Raw genomic sequence first — 17,676 nt, forward strand, 5'->3', positions numbered from 1 at the left:
TTATAGATCAATTCTTTACATGCTAAACTTAACATGTCTCCACCTATAAGTCACATTCCACACACTTCTTTACTGAAACTGGAGGGGCAGGTTGTTCTCTTGGTGAATACCTTACATCACATAAGGAAAACACCCAAAATGTGATTATTGTCGACAGACATGCTTTTCATGCATCAAGACCAACCTAAAGCAGGGTTCAATCTAATCTGGACACCCTGATAACTTAAAATCTGTTGGCTACTTATTATAGAAGATTCAAGATTGTGTTTATTTGTCAGTTTTTCCATGTATCTGAATACATAAAATTGTATTTATTTATTTTCAAGGCAGTTTCCCCAGCCCCAAGCAGTCTGACTGAAAAAAACATAAAGACACATAAAAATCTAGTAAGGAATAAAATCAGTTCTAAAAGTAGAGTAAACAGCTACAATAAAAAATGCTTAAATAAAAAAAAAAGACAGTAAGTAAAACAGGTAGCACAGTCATTCAGTTTGTGTCTAAAGTGTAGTGAATTTAAATGGCAAGTGCAGCTCAGGTCCGCTGTGGACCTCTGTATATTATTTTCCTACAGTTGTGTCATTCATTGATAACGTACATGTGGAAACAGAAGGCTACGTGTAAGATAAGATAAGATAAGATATACTTTATTCATCCCAACAGGGAAATTTAGCTGTTCCAGCAGCCAGCATACATAAAAACACACAACACAACACATATATACATACATATCCCACCCATACAAAAAAAAACATGAGCTCACAATACAGTTTGATATATGATATACGCAACTCAGGCTAAAGTTTAAAAGTTTAAATGTCTTCTGTCCTTACTGAAAGGGGAGTCGTAATAAAGTGCAATTGCAGTAACAACATTATTACACCTTTAGGGAATTGCAGCCATTACAATAGAGGAGTATTTCAGGGCGACGAGAATAAAAACCCTCCTGAACTAAACAAACGGTGGGTGGAACAAAAACTCTACGTGCCGTCCATGCGTATGACGTAGTACCCACGTCTTACGTCAACTCAAAATCGAAGTAGATTTCTCCAGGCGTACTCTCTTCATTTTCTGCACTGCAATAAACATTTTGTACATACATTCTTTAACATAGTTTGGGGGGGCGGGGCTTGTCGCCGCACAGGAATACAATTAAGGACACCTCGTATGGGATCGAAATCTACCTTCTTTCAGCGAAGCTTTCGTTATTGCATCTATTAGCAAAAAAAAAAACTTGCTAGCTAAGAAGCTAGCGCTAGCACTTAGCTATCCCTACCCTACCGTCGAGCTAGCTATGCAGTAGCACTTTAGCCTAACCCGCTGCCCAGTGACAACTGACAAAGGTAAACAACAAACCTTTTGGCTTTTTTTTTTTAATTGTTCAGCGCAACTCACTTAACTTCATCTAGACAACTAGCGACAGACTGTGTGTATTTCTCCAAACTGCTTTTTAACCTCCCTGTTAGCAACGCAAAGATTGAAGTACGAAAGAGGAAAAAAATGGGCAGCAACAGCGTCAACGAGAAAAACAATACAAATCCTGAATCCCCCCTTTTCACCGGCTAGCGTTAGGCCGAGTGAGCTGTTGTTTGTTGGGGTTAATTTAAGCTTTACTCAGCATTGAACAAGTCTAACGCCTTGTAAGACAGTCGTGTTGAAATTGATTCACTGTTTCGTAGCATTTTACACCAAAAGTGGCGACATCTGTTGGACAAACCCTTGATACCGTCTCTGTGTAGATGGATTAAATCTTAAGACTTATGATGAAACAGTCATAAGACAAGTGGGTTATCTGCTTTCGTTGTAGCTCAGTGTGTACAACGAATCGTGTTTAAAACCATAATAACTTTAAAGCTGAGTGTAACAACACGTCTATACTGTGAGATCTCTCTCTCCATCTCTAACGAGGCCTCGATGAATGTGGATGAAAGTGATTTTTTTTTTTTTGCTTGTTAAATCGAGGTGTTTAGCATCTTAATGCGTTTGTTTGATTTTGAATACGCCACACACTGTGTTTGGAGACTGTCACAGTGTCCAGCTAACAGTAATCATTTGTGTAGCATGAGGTTGAGTCAACTAAATAGTCATAACAGACCATTGAACAGACACTCATTTAATAATCCTATAGAACAAACTGTAACAGGTGGATGTGTTGGTAGTGCACAGGTTTGTCATGTCACATTACTCTTGTTGCTTCGTGGCTTTGTTTGTGTTTTTACATTATCTAGTGGTTTAGTGCATTATTAATAGCTGCTGTAAATACAGGACATTGTTTTCATGTGAGCTTTATTTCAGTGTAAAACATTGGTTCCAGCGTACCTGAGCTCATACCCTTTGTTTAATGTTTTTTGGCAAACCTTTAGTGAGTGACTTGCACTATTTCTAATTATGATATGAATGTAGTCGTGCAAGCAGGATTGACTTGACTCCCTATGAAGGAAGACTGACCTTAAATAACACCCCTACAGTTTCAGTTATGACTTTGATTTTTATGATCGTATAGATGATTTGTTTGGGTTTATCTCTTTTTGTCCTAAAATACAAGTATATAGTCAATTGTTTAAAATTTGAAAGGAACTAAAACTTAACAGTTTGTATCCTAATACCGTAATATTGCTTATCATAAAAGTGATTGATTTTTATTGTCGGTGTATGATTATCTGATATTTTTCTTTCCGTCTACTCTGTTTTTTGTTATTAGGTTGTGGATGATGTTTTACCTGAACATGCCGGAGTGAAAAAACAAATTTCTTGCTTGAGTCATTACTACATACAGTTGACACAATCTCTCAGCATCACTTCACGAGATATCTTCCTGACAGTCCAAGCAGTACGTCTGTCTGCAGTTCCTCTTGGAGCTGAACCATGTGAGGGCCCCTCGGTCCAGTCTGAGGGGATCCCAGGACTGTTGCAAATACGACCCCGCTGTGCGGGGTTGGACTGATCCTGTCTGTGTCTGAGAGAGCAGTTGTTACAGTACAACCTTCTTGTCCTATCATTCCTGGTCTCCTTAGCCAGGAGACACGCCATGATGTTCCGAGACCAGGTAGGTATCCTGACAGATTGGTTCAAGGGCTGGAATGAGTGTGAACAGACGGTGGCACTGTTGTCCCTCCTGAAGAGGGCTTCCCGCACCCAGGCTCGCTTCTTACACATCTGCCTTGAGCACTGGCTGGCAGACTGCACAGAAATCCACATCCTGGAAGCTGAGGCCAACAATGCAGGTAGGCGTAAATGACATGTAATTAAATATCTGATTATTCAACACTGCTATTTTGACATTCCTTTTAGTATAAAAGAGAAAGTCTATTAAATAAGAAAAATAACAATTTGGTAAATATTATTTTCTTTTGTAAACCTGTCTGCTTTAGCAATTGTCAGCCAGTGGCATCAGGAGCCAAAGGAGAAGGTTGTGTCCTTGCTGCTGTCCCATCTGCCTCTGCTGCAGCCACGCAACAGCGAGGCCAAATGTGAGTACATGAAGCTGCTGCAGAAGGTGTTGAGTCACACTATTGAGAGTAGCCTGTTTGTGGAAGAAAGCAGGCAGCTGCTGTCCTATGCGCTCATCCACCCTGCCACCACACTGGATGACCGCACCTCTCTGGCCATGTGGCTGAACCACCTGGAGGAGCACCTATCTAGTGGCTATGCACCGCGGGCCCCATCTAGCCCCTATCACCCACGCCAGGGCTCAGATGAATGGCCAAGCTCTGCTGAAGGTCTGGATCCTGGCCACGCCTGGCATGAAAAGTCCCCTTCATCCAGCACGTCTCCAGCCGGCCAGAACGGACACATGTCCTTCCCAGTCGGGATGTCCTCTCCCATCAACAGCAATAACACAGGTGATGTTTAGCATTATCATTAGGAGGAAAGGGGTGTATTTGGCCACTGTGGCTATATTCCTCACACTGTACAACTGGTTTGCATTTCCAGAGGCCTTTTTAACATTATCTTCTTCTTTTATAGGATGAGTAATATAATTTTCTGTTCCTCATAAATCTGTTGTTTCCTACTCCAGGTCTGGGTGGGCAGCTGCAGCCCAGCCCTCTGAAGAAGGTCATGTCTATCATTCCTTCCAGTCCCCAGGCTTGTGGCTCTGATTGGATTTGCCAGGATGACGCAGGGGGTCGGCAGAATTTCATTTCAACAGATCATGCACCCCTCTCCCCGCAGAGCAGCGTAGCATCCTCGGGTAGTGAGCAGACGGAAGACCAGGGCTCTAGTCGCAACACGTTCCAGGAGGACGGCAGTGGCATGAAAGGTCAGAGTTCATTTACCTACTGAGCCAATTGCATTCACAACATTTGGTTCGGGTAAAAGGTGTGCTCTGCTAACAGCTGTGGCTATATAAGGCAAGATATGACAATAATTTTTTGTTTGTTCCTATGTGTGTATTTGTTCTAGATGTCCCCGCATGGTTGAAGAGTCTCCGCCTTCATAAATATGCATCACTCTTCTCCCAGATGACCTATGAGGAGATGATGATTCTCACAGAGCATCACCTGGAGTCACAGGTTTTTAAGCATCTCGTTTACACACACTATGACTGGGCTTTGATTATTCCACCCTCCTTATCATTTGTGAATATTACTGTCCCCAAACCTTGATGATACATCAACTCTCAATGAGGCATGAAATTAAGCAACACACCCTACAGTTACATTGAGCCAGTCACACATACAAATAGTGTGATCCGGTGTCAGCCCCTTGGCTTTCATGAAACAAATGGTGATTAGCTTTGATATTTAGTAACTGTAGAAATTACCAACTGTTCTTTGTCTTGTGCAGTATTGTAACTTTCTATCTGTCCTTTCTCCCAGAACGTCACCAAAGGAGCACGGCATAAGATTGCCTTGAGTATCCAAAAGCTGAGAGAGAGGCAGTGTGTGCTCAAATCTTTAGAAAAGGTAATTCAGAGTTGTTAATGTTATTTTTCTCATGCAAAAAAGCGGGCAGTTAGTTTAGTCTTTTTTCACTCATACCTAGAAGTTGAGTTATACATTCTTGCTGTATGTCCATCATACCACGTTTTTACCCTTCATCTTAATTTGAATATTTCTGATGATAATGAAACCTGACCTATTTAAAAGCATTTGGTTTTTTAAAACAGCTTTATGAAAAATAATTATATTGTGTACAAAGAAGATTCTTACAGGCGCATGGAGAGAAATCATTTGATCATAATAATAATGCATTTTATTTTAGGGCACCTTTCATGACACTATAGGTCACCTTAATAAGAGAGCAACAATTGAACTTCACGATATCATGATAGTCATCAAGTTTTGGGTCTTTCTCTCAGACAGATGACTTCTCATGGCCGTTTTAATTTTGAACCCCCACCCTGCTGCCACACTAGTACCAGCACAACTTTAGCCATTTTCTTTTTAGTTAGAAAACTTTTCTCCTATTGTAGTGTTCAGACCGATGCATGACTGTTTTTAATGTGGGATTCACCAATCCTGTAAGCATTAGCTTCAGTTGGAGGACGCTGCCCGCTGCACCAGCAGGGCAGCTTCACAGATGCGCCCAAAGCCCTCCAGTCTATAGCTCTTCATGTTTTAAATCGCACAGCGAGACTTGTCCATTAGCCTACGGAGTCTATGTTAGTGACAGATGCAACACTAACCTAGACAGAGTCAATCACAGCTGCTGTGTGCAAACTAGAAAAGGTCTGCCTGCCTGTGTGAGTGTTGTGTAATACTGGATCTTCATCAGTATTCTAAATTCAAATTCAAAATGTTCCAAAAGTTTCATCAAAGCTGAAAATTATTTGGTTAACCCGAACTCTGCTCCTCTTCATTGTGGACCTCTTGATTTTTATGTGGCACTTTCTTTTCTTCCATTGAGAAATACTTGTTGTACTTATTGGCGTAGAAACAAAGCAGAGTCAGAGCGGATTCTTTCTTTTCACCTAAGATATTTAAATCATGATATTTAAATTACAGCTTGTAAAACCATTTTCCCTCTCCCCCTCATAACATCACACTTTCTCAACATCAAACCATCTCTTGACAGGATATTTTGGAAGGGGGAAACCTGCGTAACGCCCTCCAAGAGCTGCAGCAGATCATCATCACACCCATCAAGGCCTACAGCTCAATGAGTGTGATACAGACGGCCTCAGACACAGCCACCACCTCGGACGCAGCCACATCCCCGTCAGAAGCCGCAAAAACAGCAGCAGACAAAGAGCCAGGTTCAGAGGGCTTCCAGACTCACAACCCACCCCCCTGTGATGGAGACTCTTCAGTCACACCTATTTCAGATGGCGACATTGCTGGACAGTTCACCCGAGTCATGGGAAAAGGTAAGAGTAACTAAGAAGAGATTCCCTGATTGAAATAGGTTATGCTCTAAAGGACATTAACACACACAAAAGTAACAGCTTACAGTAGATATACACCTGTTGTATTGTAATCCTTAAAAATACTATACATTTTGTTGTTTTAAAATTGTATTTTTACAATACATTTCATTGTTTTAAAATTTTATTTTTATAAAGCATTTTTTTATTATGTCTGTATTTAAAAAAAAACCCAGAAAAAACATACATTCTCCCTCAGAATCTCCAGTTCTTTCAAGAAGACACACAAGTATAAACCTTGGTATATTGTTTTTGTTTCAGTGTGCACCCAGCTGCTGGTTTCCAGACCAGATGAGGAAAATATCAGCTGTTACCTTCAGCTCATTGAGAAGTGTCTGACACATGAGGTGAGAGCCTTAACCCCCCTGGAGATTGCAGTTCTGCAACAGCACCATTACAAAGCTCTGCTGTCTTGACGCCATTTTACTTACACATTGCATCCGTTCATATTTCAAATTAAATATAGTAAAATATTGATGTCCCTGTGCTTCACATACAAACACACACACACACACACACACACACACACACACACACACACACACACACACACACGTTACACATCGTCGTAGTCTTCCCCCATTAAGCCTCTGTTCCTCCCCCTGATGATGGATCAGTGATAACTTTGCCCCACTATTCCACATTACACGTTGCATGTGAGGCAAAACAGAGGCTTAAGTATCCCTTCAACAGGCAATCTGTAAGTGCTATTTAACAATATTTAGCTAAAGGTATTTAATACATTTACATGTTTTATTTTTTTATAAATAAACCTAATCGTAGTGTCACAACACATAACCTCATCATGATTGAATAATTTAAATGCAATATCGGCCATTTTACATGTATTGTTAATGAAGGGAGCTGCACGGTGGTGCTGTGGTTAGTGCTGTTGCTTCACAGCGAGGAGGATCATGGTTTGAATCCCCGTCGGACACGGCCTCGCTGTGTAGAGCTTGCATTTTCTCCCCTAGTGCGTTTGTTCTCTCACGGTAATCTGGCTTCCTCCCACAGTCCAACGACATGCTCATTAGGTTAATTGATGACTTTACATTAATTGGACACCCCCCCCCCGTGACCCTGAGCGGGAAAAAGCTATAGATAAAGGATGGATGGATGGAAAAAGGAGCAATGCAGCTTGACCCTTTCATAATCATAATTCCATGTGCATCTGCTGAACACCTTTTCATGCACTTTGAAAATTGGATGCCTCTTTTCTTCTGCTGCCTCGTCTCCTGTGTCAGGCTTTCACAGAAACCCACAAGAAAAGGTTGGTGTCCTGGAAGCAGCAGGTCCTCAAACTCCTCCGCCTGTTCCCTCGGAAAGCGATGCTGGACATGCCTGTGTATCGACAGAAAGGGTGAGACTACCTTTGATCTGACTCTTTCGCGAGGGCGATGTCCAAACAGCTAAATGTTACATACTCCCGGCTTTCTTCCTAACTGTCTTATTTTTTACTTTGATCCTCTTTACCTTCCCTTCTTCAGTGTCACTCTCTCTTTCTTGTTTAAATGAACAAACTATAGTTTTATCAACAGTAACAGTATGTGTTTTTTTTTTTGTTTTTTTTTTGTGTTGTTTTCTTTCTCTCCAGCTGGACCTATGGGTCCAACTCCCTTCCCACAGCAGGCTCTGTGAGTGGAGGTGTTGCGCGGCGGGGCACAAGGGCTTTCCAGATGACACCCCGTGGACTTCCAGCTGGGCGGATGGGTCTAAGTCCTGGTGGAATCGGGGGAGCATCTCCAAGACACACACTCACCAGTCCTGCACTGGCTGGCCAGGGTAGACAGGTCAGTCCTGCTGTTATCAGAAGATTTAAAATGGATTATATTTATCAATCGTTAAAGATGAATTTGTCTCTGAAAGTATCTACCAATATGACAAAAAGACAAAAACATTTTTTATACATGTGTTATGAATGGAAAACAAGTTAAAAAAAACAAACAAAAAAAAAAACAGGACACTTTGGCAGTTTAAGCAGCATACCCAAGATGGAACAAATGGTTAGGCATCACAATTTGATATGAATTGATCCGTCTTCATAGCTTGAAGAGTTTCTGTTGACAGACTTAGCTGAAAGATAAGCAAAACGTGCTTTCACCTCCGGATGAGTGGCATTTGCGTAATGAGAACTTGTGTTTCCCTTTGTAGAGCCTGTGGTTTGCCAACCCCGGGGGCAGTAACAGCATGCCAAGTCAGAGTCGCAGCTCTGTGCAGCGAACCCACTCACTCCCTGTCCACACTTCCCCACAAACCATGCTCATGTTCCAGCAGCAAGGTATTGTATGAGGTCAAGCCTCTTTTATTCTTCATGATTGTACTCACCAGCCTTCACATCTATCCTGTCTGTGTTCCAAAATCTGTGTTCCAAAAAGGCTTCTCTCTCTCAACCTCCAGTTTACATTTTACAATACTAGTGTTTTCAACGTTTCTCTTCATCAGAAATTCTTTCCATTTTAAATTAAAATACATGTATTTATACTAAACTGGGCATTGTCAATCGAAAAGAGATTTTATGGAAATGGGCAACTAACACCCTGTTAGTGGGTTTTGTGAGCAACACAAGCGCCACAGTTTTTTTTTTTATACCACTAAAAAAAAAAAAAAAAGAGAGAAAGACAGAGATGTCTCTTGGTGAGGCGCCAGAACAGTAATCTGCTCTCTGTCTGTGCCAAGGACAATATAACAAGACAGCTTAGCGGCATGTTGTGGTAAACAATCTGTCACCTCTTACCATATACTTAACCTTTCAGTTGCCTGGTCTCCTGTGCCAGATGTCACACAGCAGCATTGCAAATTCATCCATGATGGTTCTGTCATTTTATAAAGAGAGCCATCATCATAATACATTTGCATAATAGAGCGTTCTGTGTTAAAGCCAAAAGTTGATAACTTCAACAGATGTACGAACCAGGCAGTGTTGTAGTTTTAGAATCAACAGCTTTGTCTCTTTCTAACAGCTTCATTCTAATGTTTCTGAGTTATATGGAAAAATACATTTTCTTTAAACCATTGGCCATAATAGAGGAGTTGATATACACAATGTTAAAGACACTCATATATATTGTATATTATGGTTTATTAGTTTATTTGACAGTGGCCATGCACAACACAACTGTTGAGCCTGAGTTAGCTATATACTCTAGTTAATTGGTGTGTGGCCTTTTCTTCCCCATAACAATTCCAAACCTTTTCAATTCCAGATACTTAGTAGCCTGTCAATAGCCGACATTTTACCGGGTTTAACTTAAAATACCTTCCTCACTGGCACAACACTATTATAGTTTGTTATTACAATGTCATAGATTACCTGGAATCAGTTAATTATGGGGGACTAATATACCTTAATGGTTAAGATTCTTGCATTGATGAGCGCACTTACCACAAGTGTTTAAAATGCTACATATTTTTACAAATTAATGTATAAATGGTGCTTATTTCATTTCAAATTTAAACCTTGACCTTCACAACACCATAGCTCAGTTAATAATGAGTCTCATATTCTGTTTTATTTAAAAACCAAAACAGAATAAAGCTGATTACAGTACTTGGATAGTATTGCTGGCATGTTGCACCAGCTATGTAAAGTATAAGTTCTGTCTTAAGTCGGTGGTATAAACTCCACACTAAGGGGCCGCAGTCTGTAGGGACTTGGGTTGGGAACTGGAGGGTCGCCGGTTCAAGTCCAGGCACGGACATTTGCCTGGTAGCTGAAGAGGTGCCAGTCCACTTACTGAGCACTGCCGAGGTGCCCTTGAGCAAGGCACCAAACCCCAAAACTTCTCAGGAGCACTCGCTGTGGGCAGCCGACTCACTCTGACATCTCTCCATTAGTGCATGTCCATAGGATCCTGTTTGTGCATGTGTGTGTTAATGTTCATTAAACAGAGTGTAAAACCAAATTTCCCCTCGCAGGATTAATAAAGTAAATATTTTATAGGTTGCACTTGCACCACAAAGACACAAGTTTCATCTTAACTTCCAAACTGACCAAAATATTGTGTCAGAAATTACAATTGCACTTAATGTGACTAATCAGTGAAAAGCTATTTTCTTAATGCTTAATTTGTTACGCCGTTGTCTCACATGCCTAACTGTATCCAAAGAGGCTAACAGCTGAAAATACTTTCAGTTAACTGTCTTTAATCCACAAACAGCAACAACAATGTATGGAACAAATGACAAAGCATTATGATTAGGTGATACTTGAGCTTACTTCCTTGATCTACAGCTAGTGTGAAATATTAACAGTGACATTAAGTGGTGTCATTGCCATCTAAGACAAAAGGGGATTTAATGGAACTCTATACTGGGCCCTCATTTAAAACTAAATTGGGAGTACAAAACAGATTCATCATATATTTCTTCAGGATGTTATGTATGACGGAGAACACACTGCTGACACCACATCCTCCTCGTTATCCTGCCTTTCAAAATGATACACCAGGACAGATGTATTGACATGACAGAGGACTTTACACCTACTAGGAGTAAAGTGTAAGATTTAAGTTGTAACTAATTCAAACTAGGCTACGTTTGAACAATACATAGCTGGTGCCACCCAGTGCTGCTGTTTAAGGCAAACTCTTAATGCTGTGACTGATAGCTGTGGTTGAAGACAATGATGTAATCCAACCACAGAGGTGCCTCTAATAGGCTGACATTTGTTTATTGCACCTTTCTCTTAAAGCCATGCTTCAGTTACTCAAACTGACACGTCTCACAACCCCACAACATGCTACCTCCACCTTGTCAGCTAGGTGTTGTTTGGGTTTAGGATCATTTTTTGCCTTTGTGACTCCTTCATATTTACTTTTGGCAGTACAGAAGCAGACAGTAACCAATAGGTGTGACACGCAACACAATTCTATGGCCTGAATTTAATAGGGTATGTCGCTGCCATGTGGCAAACACACCAACTTTTTGACCATCTGGGTGCTCCTCTATGTAACTGCTCCCTCTCCAAATCCACAAAAAAAAATAGAACAATCCGCCCTTTTTCCTCAGTTTAATTCCATGATTGAGAATACACAAATAAAAAAAAAAAAACTGTTAAAATAGAATTTTTAGAAGTTGTTTATTTTTAACCTTCCCTTCAAATTTGCTCCAAAAAAATCTTCCTCTGAAGTTAAACCCTATGTCACGTTTTCACGTTTAGTCTAACAGTCACTAATAATCAAAAAATGAAACATTATTATTTTATTTTTTTTGAAGAAATGAAACAATAAAACGGTGTAAGGACTTCACTTGATGATCTGTGCTGGGTCGTTTTTCCTCTATCAAAACATGTTACCTGATAAAGAGGAAACAAGAGTTTTAAAACGTTAAAACAAGTTTAACTGGCCGTCTTTTCTGGCTACTTATAACTAAACTTTTGTGGTTCAGAGTGAAGACATGTTGAAAGACAAAGTTGATCCTCAGCTGGTGATCACAGGTGTTGTTTTCAAACTTAGCCTCTCTCTTCTGAAGATAAGTGATGCATGTCTGCATCCTGAAACACCTAACACCTAAAATCAGAACACAAGTGTGTCTTAAGGGACCACCTGTGATCACATTCAAGGTTTGTGTGCCATTCTGACGTAAGCTCTGTTCACCCATGATCATATCCATGGGTGAACAGAGCCCTACTGGGGAGGGGATCTTTTACCTCACCCACTCATATGCTGAGACAGACTACATTTACATCAGATAGCATCATGTCACACAGTGCAAATGTATTGTGCACCGAGGCTTGAGTCTAATCTTTTCTGGCTCTCTATTTATTTTAAGGAAATGTGTGAAAAGTCAAGTCAAATGTTATTTTCATTTCACAAAATCACAAGTCAAACATTTTCCTCTGAGGGCTTTACTGTCTGTACCTCATACAACACCAACTTTTCTGAGACTTTTGAATCGGATAAGGAGAAAAGAAACCTCTGAGAGAGAAAGAGATACCTCCCCCTTACACAGCAATTTGATAGTTTCCTTTTGTACAAAATATATTGACAGAAAGTCAGTTAGCACAAATCATGGATCAAAAAAAATTACAACTTGCCAAATTTGATTCAATCAGCTTGGTTCTGTTATGTCAAACATTCAATATATTTGATATAACATTTAGAACTAAACACATAAAAGACAGTCTCAGAAATTATTCAAATACTTACAGCAGTCCTACAAAATAAAAAAAGAATACAGATAAAAGAATATACGTTCTCTGTTTTGTAGTTTCAACTGTAATTTATTAAGCAGGCATGATGCCACTCCTCACACTATACAGTACAGTCCAGGACACAAACAAAAGGGATCAGGTGATGAAACTGTTTCAAACTACTTTCACCTTCTTCAGACATTTTATGAACATTCAAATCAAAGATGAACATACGCCGAAGGTCTGCAATACTTTTCCAATAAATTGCAAAACTGGATTTCTACCCAAGTATTGTCAGTGTGATTGGTAAAATCAAACATAAATGAAAGTGATAACAGACTTTCATAACGGTTTGTTGTAGGTTTAAAGCTGCCTCTACTTTCAACTCATTCATAAAAACAAAAAGGTTCAACTATGTACTGCAAACTGCTTTGACAGTGTATCACAGTTTCTTGCAGTTTCTGCAGTATTTCTATGCTGTTGGTCCATGTTGGAACTTACTAGTAGCATTTTCAAAATATTTCACCTTTTTCTTTGTGTGTTTTGCCACTAACAGAACAAACTCACAAAATTAAGTACCAACCAGTTAGTTACTGTAAATAATGTAAGTCAATTTCTCAACATTATATGAACGTTAACACTTTTATTCTGCATAATTTTAAAGGAGAGTCAACAGCTGCATTTCGTAACATTGCGAGTATAAAAATATGAATTGCAGTCCTGATCCAATCCCATCTCTTGTTGTTCTTATGGTCTGAAACTGTTGGTCTCTGTTCCCTCAGAATGCCAAGTTCCAGGTGCCGACCTGGAGATCAACCCCACGCTGGAGTCACTGTGCCTCAGTATGACAGAGCATGCCTTAGGGGGTAAGTGTCAACAGCCCTGGAATAAACAGACTCTGTCAAACCAATACCACCTAGTCAACAACAGCCCATAATATATTAAAACTATGCAAAGAGAGGAAGGATTTTTATTAACGGCTTGTTTCTCTCAGGAAAGAACGGCATAATAATGAGTCCATTCACACCTTCCTATAGGCAAACAGAGACCCAAGTCTGTGATGTTTATTATTCATACTTCATTAGTCACATTTGTATGTTAATATTTAATAACATCTAAATGATACAATAGGCAGTTTCCTCTTGAGGAGCAAAAAACAAACAAACACACTGATTCATATTGTGTGCTTGAATGACAACATTAGCATCATAATGTCGAGTTTGAAGCTCAGTGGCTGTGTATAATTTTGCTGTGTTCCAAGAATAGTGAGATTGTGATTATCATATTTTTTTTAGTGACTAAGGCCCCGTGTCCACCTAGCGTTTTTTTCCAATTGTTTTCAATGAGGAAGAGAGCGTTCACAGCAGAAAGCAGCCGCCTGGAGAGAAAGCACAGCGCTCAGCATCTTTGATCCAGCGCCTTTTTTGTGCAGCCGCTTCGATCGCTCAAGTTGAAAATCTTCCAACTTTTCAGAAAGGCGCTGTTGACGTTGCCTGTGCTCTTTTCCCAATATATGATATTCCCTGAAGTTTTGCCGCTGTGAATCGTGTGTTTTACCCACATCCTCTTTGTGTCTGATCCGGAAATAAACGATCTAAAATTAAAAAAAAGCATGCAGTAAAAAGTAACTGAGCTGTATCAGTCACACAGCAGCCGTTATCAACAGAGTGTTGTCATAGAGACAGGATGAACGTGCAGCACTTTCCTTCTCAACGCTTCATGCAAGCACTCCTGAGTGCACAGACAGCACTTTTCTGCTCACAAAATTGGCTAGATAGACACAGGGCCTAAGATGTACATAAGATCATTGAACTAGTTTCAGAAGGTTTTCCTATTATTTATTTACAAAGAAATCCCATTAAAATCCACCTCACTGTTGTGCACACATACAACCATGGCAGATTAATTTATACAGATTTTGGAGGTAGTATCAACAATTAGAACATTACAACACTTTCCTCCATCGGTAAGTTCAGATCCCTATAATCACCTAATAAATATAAGATATGCTTTGCTCAATGGCCGGCACTCTATAAGAAGGCATGAAAACAATAAAAAAATGAATGTAGAAAATATGTGGACACATAAAAAGGGCATCAATAACCTGTTGTACTGTGGGATAAGAGAAAAAGCAACTCCCCTTTAAGGATGAAATGTGAACGGTCTAGTGTATTTTATGTCTGTTAATGTGTCAAAACATATTTATTTCTAATCTCCTCCTCAGATGGAACAGACCGGACATCAACAATATGAAAAATGAAAAGAAGAAAATGAGAAACACCCTTCAGTTGAGGCCTGTCAAGTTCCTCGTCACCCAGCACAAAGATATACGTATGCTTAAGAAAACCAGGCAAAGCAGTCACTACAAAATGACAAAAAAAACTGTGTATATGTTCTCTAATATTTTTGTACTTTATTATATACAACTAAGTTTATTAAAAAAAATGGAATACAGAAGATTATTATATTGCAGGGCAGAGAAGACAAAAAGCTAACTGCTCCATGTCACATGCAGGACTGTGACATGATGTGCAGAGGCTCAGTTTGCCGTGGTCTGAGAGAAAAGCGGTGGATTGGTGCTGTCTTTAAGAGGTTCTGCCTTGTTAGTTACTCTTCTTTTCCTCCTGCCTCGGAGAAAGGCTTCCTCCCACAGCATACTGACAGTCACAGCCCCCTGCAACCATTGTGGGTAGACTCAGACTATTTCCAGGCAGAAGTAAGGCACTTTCATTAAATTATCTCTGTTATTAGCTATCAAACTGTAATTGGCCCCGGGGTGAACTCACTAAGTTTCCTCTTGAAGACAGCTGTGGATATACTGATAGCCATACACTCTTCTAGCCGCTCAAATTGTTCCACTAGAGAGGGCTTGTGTTGGTTGAAACTTAGAAAGCTTTCCTCTGTTCTTTTTTTTTATTCTCTCTAGAGAACGTTTTTTAGAGGCAAAGAGGTCCAAGAGGATTTAGGAAAAGCTTGTAATCCAACCAAACCCCTTGTCTCGGTTGGTTTCCCAGAACACATAATCAAAGTAGAAGCAACTGTCCTCCAAACTTCTACAAAGCCAAAGAGAAGAGTTGTGCTATTGTTATTTTGAGATGGATATTTGCAGTGAAATGCAACAGAATGGTATGATATTTTTAAAGAACAGCAGTTCAAAGAATTTATGCCAGCTGCAATTTGTCTCTGTTATTTTATACCCAACTACATAAATGATGATGAATCTCATTTTGTGCCGAGGAATCCCCTGAGGGGTAAATAAGGGCTGTTGGGGTTTGTACTGTGCAAGAGCTGATTTGATACCGAATTGATAAAAGCGAGGAGGGGCCAGTGTTTTCAATTTACACTCTAATGCTGGGTGAGAAAACTAAATGAAACCCATCTCAGCCCTCTGGCCCCCTGATGATTGGCTCTGGAAAATGAAGCTTGATCCTGTTATAAATAATCTGGAGCGCAGCGGCAAGCCCTCACAATGCCCTTTCTTCTCGAATGGCCAACATGACGATTTGATGAATCATGATTTTCAAGGTGCTTAACAATGTCCATATTTTTCTGTTTGTGTCTCAATGTGTTTCAGTCTCCGAACCCTAACATTATCATGTGGTATCAGTGTTTAATCCAAAACTGTCTTACACAGCCTCTGCCTTTGAATGTGGCAGAGCGGAGGTGCATGTATGTGAAATATGGTCTTAACTTTTGGATCACTTTTGGTTGCATCATAAGGCAGGGATAACCATTCACATTTTATTTCAGCAGAGCCATAGGAAGTCTGTTTCGTAAAGATGGTTATTTACAGATATCTTTTCCAATTGTATTTTTTACTCTCCCTTGATATTGATAACTTATGCTTATTTTCTATAATCGCATGTTTTTGCCACACTAATACAGCACTGTTGTAGATAGGGGACATGGTGGTTGATGGTGCCCAGAGTCACCAACAGCCAGAGAGAAGAAAAAAAAATCTTGCAACTCATGTTGTATGTTTATATCGCCTAAATGTCACTGTTTACATCTCTCTGGGATAATGCCCATTTCATGTTATGTGATGTCATGAATTCTTAATTATCTCACTATATAACACATTGGACAACTGACGCCTTCTCGCACATGAGCTGGCTGGGTAGAGCCTGAATACAAAAGCCTTCTACCCCCTGTGGTTAACTGTATGAGGCATGTAACGCCTGCTTTTCTAGTCATGCAGCGAAAAGAGAGAATAGCTTCCCTGGCCTTGTGATTGAACCATTAGCTGTCATGTCCTGATAAACTGTTCATGTGGTGCCTGAAATGCACAGCTCCAGCATCCTCAATATGCCGAATTAAATGTCTTCAGTAGTATTCTAGTCATGGATTTCTTCAGAGCAGGCTCTTGGATAGATCTGACTTACTAAATGCATCACACTTATGCCCAAAAAGGACTTCTGTGAGTTAACAATGCTGACAACGTTAAGACTTGGCTTTATTTTTCACTGTTCACTACTGTATATCAATTGTGTTATGTTACAAATGGCTCAGATTATCCTTTTCATAGCCTCTGTAGCTTCGGACAGCCTTTGTATTTCACAGCATATAGACACGAAAGGTACAGTGCAGAAAGTTTCTGCAAGTGTCTATGCATAATGAAGATGCAGCAGGGGGTGACAATGCTTATCTGAGCCACAATTTCTGATTATGAGTAAACTGAACACTAATAACAGGCCAAGGAATATGTTTACTCCATGTTTACATTCCAGTGATGCATGAAATGAGTTGGGGGGGGGGGGGGGAATGCACTTCATGATTTCAGCCTTGTGCATTTTCACATAGCAAGCATCCACTAGGAGGTACAGAGCCTGTGTCAAATGGAGACTTCTACCAAGTGGTCCCGAGATCATGTCATTGACCCTGCCAGGCTTTATTTTGTTTTTGAATCAATGCAGCCAACTGCAGGCTACATTGCATATATTTCTCTTGTACAATTTATATTTAATTCTGATGAATCCCCTTGACATTTTCTAATATTTTATGAAACTTTTGCATCCCATGCTTTCTCTGTACTTTTTTACTGTCACTCATACGTGTGAATGGTCTGAAGTGTGCAGCATTCGTCCATTGACGGTCCCAATAAAAGAGGTTCAGTTCTTTTGCAATTTCACTTGTGGTTTCACTGTGTTTGTGTCTGTTTTCTTTGTGACACATTATAAGTTTT

General features: G+C 40.0%; 1 protein-coding gene across 1 annotated transcript; it reads left to right on the plus strand.

The window, feature by feature from the left end:
• Window positions 1-1,019: 1,019 nt before the first annotated feature.
• LOC109999068 (protein Smaug homolog 2) lies at window positions 1,020-17,622 on the plus strand. The gene is made up of 13 exons (XM_020653981.3): window positions 1,020-1,340; window positions 2,699-3,221; window positions 3,369-3,839; window positions 4,016-4,258; window positions 4,402-4,511; window positions 4,818-4,904; window positions 6,016-6,307; window positions 6,626-6,711; window positions 7,609-7,724; window positions 7,959-8,154; window positions 8,516-8,642; window positions 13,277-13,360; window positions 14,719-17,622. Exons 2-13 carry the CDS (start codon window positions 3,026-3,028, stop codon window positions 14,745-14,747), a joined length of 2,037 nt encoding a protein of 678 aa, XP_020509637.1. The 5' UTR covers window positions 1,020-1,340; window positions 2,699-3,025; the 3' UTR covers window positions 14,748-17,622.
• The last annotated feature ends 54 nt before the right edge of the window (window positions 17,623-17,676 follow it).

This window comes from Labrus bergylta, chromosome 11, assembly GCF_963930695.1.
Source record: "Labrus bergylta chromosome 11, fLabBer1.1, whole genome shotgun sequence".
NCBI lineage: Eukaryota > Metazoa > Chordata > Actinopteri > Labriformes > Labridae > Labrus > Labrus bergylta.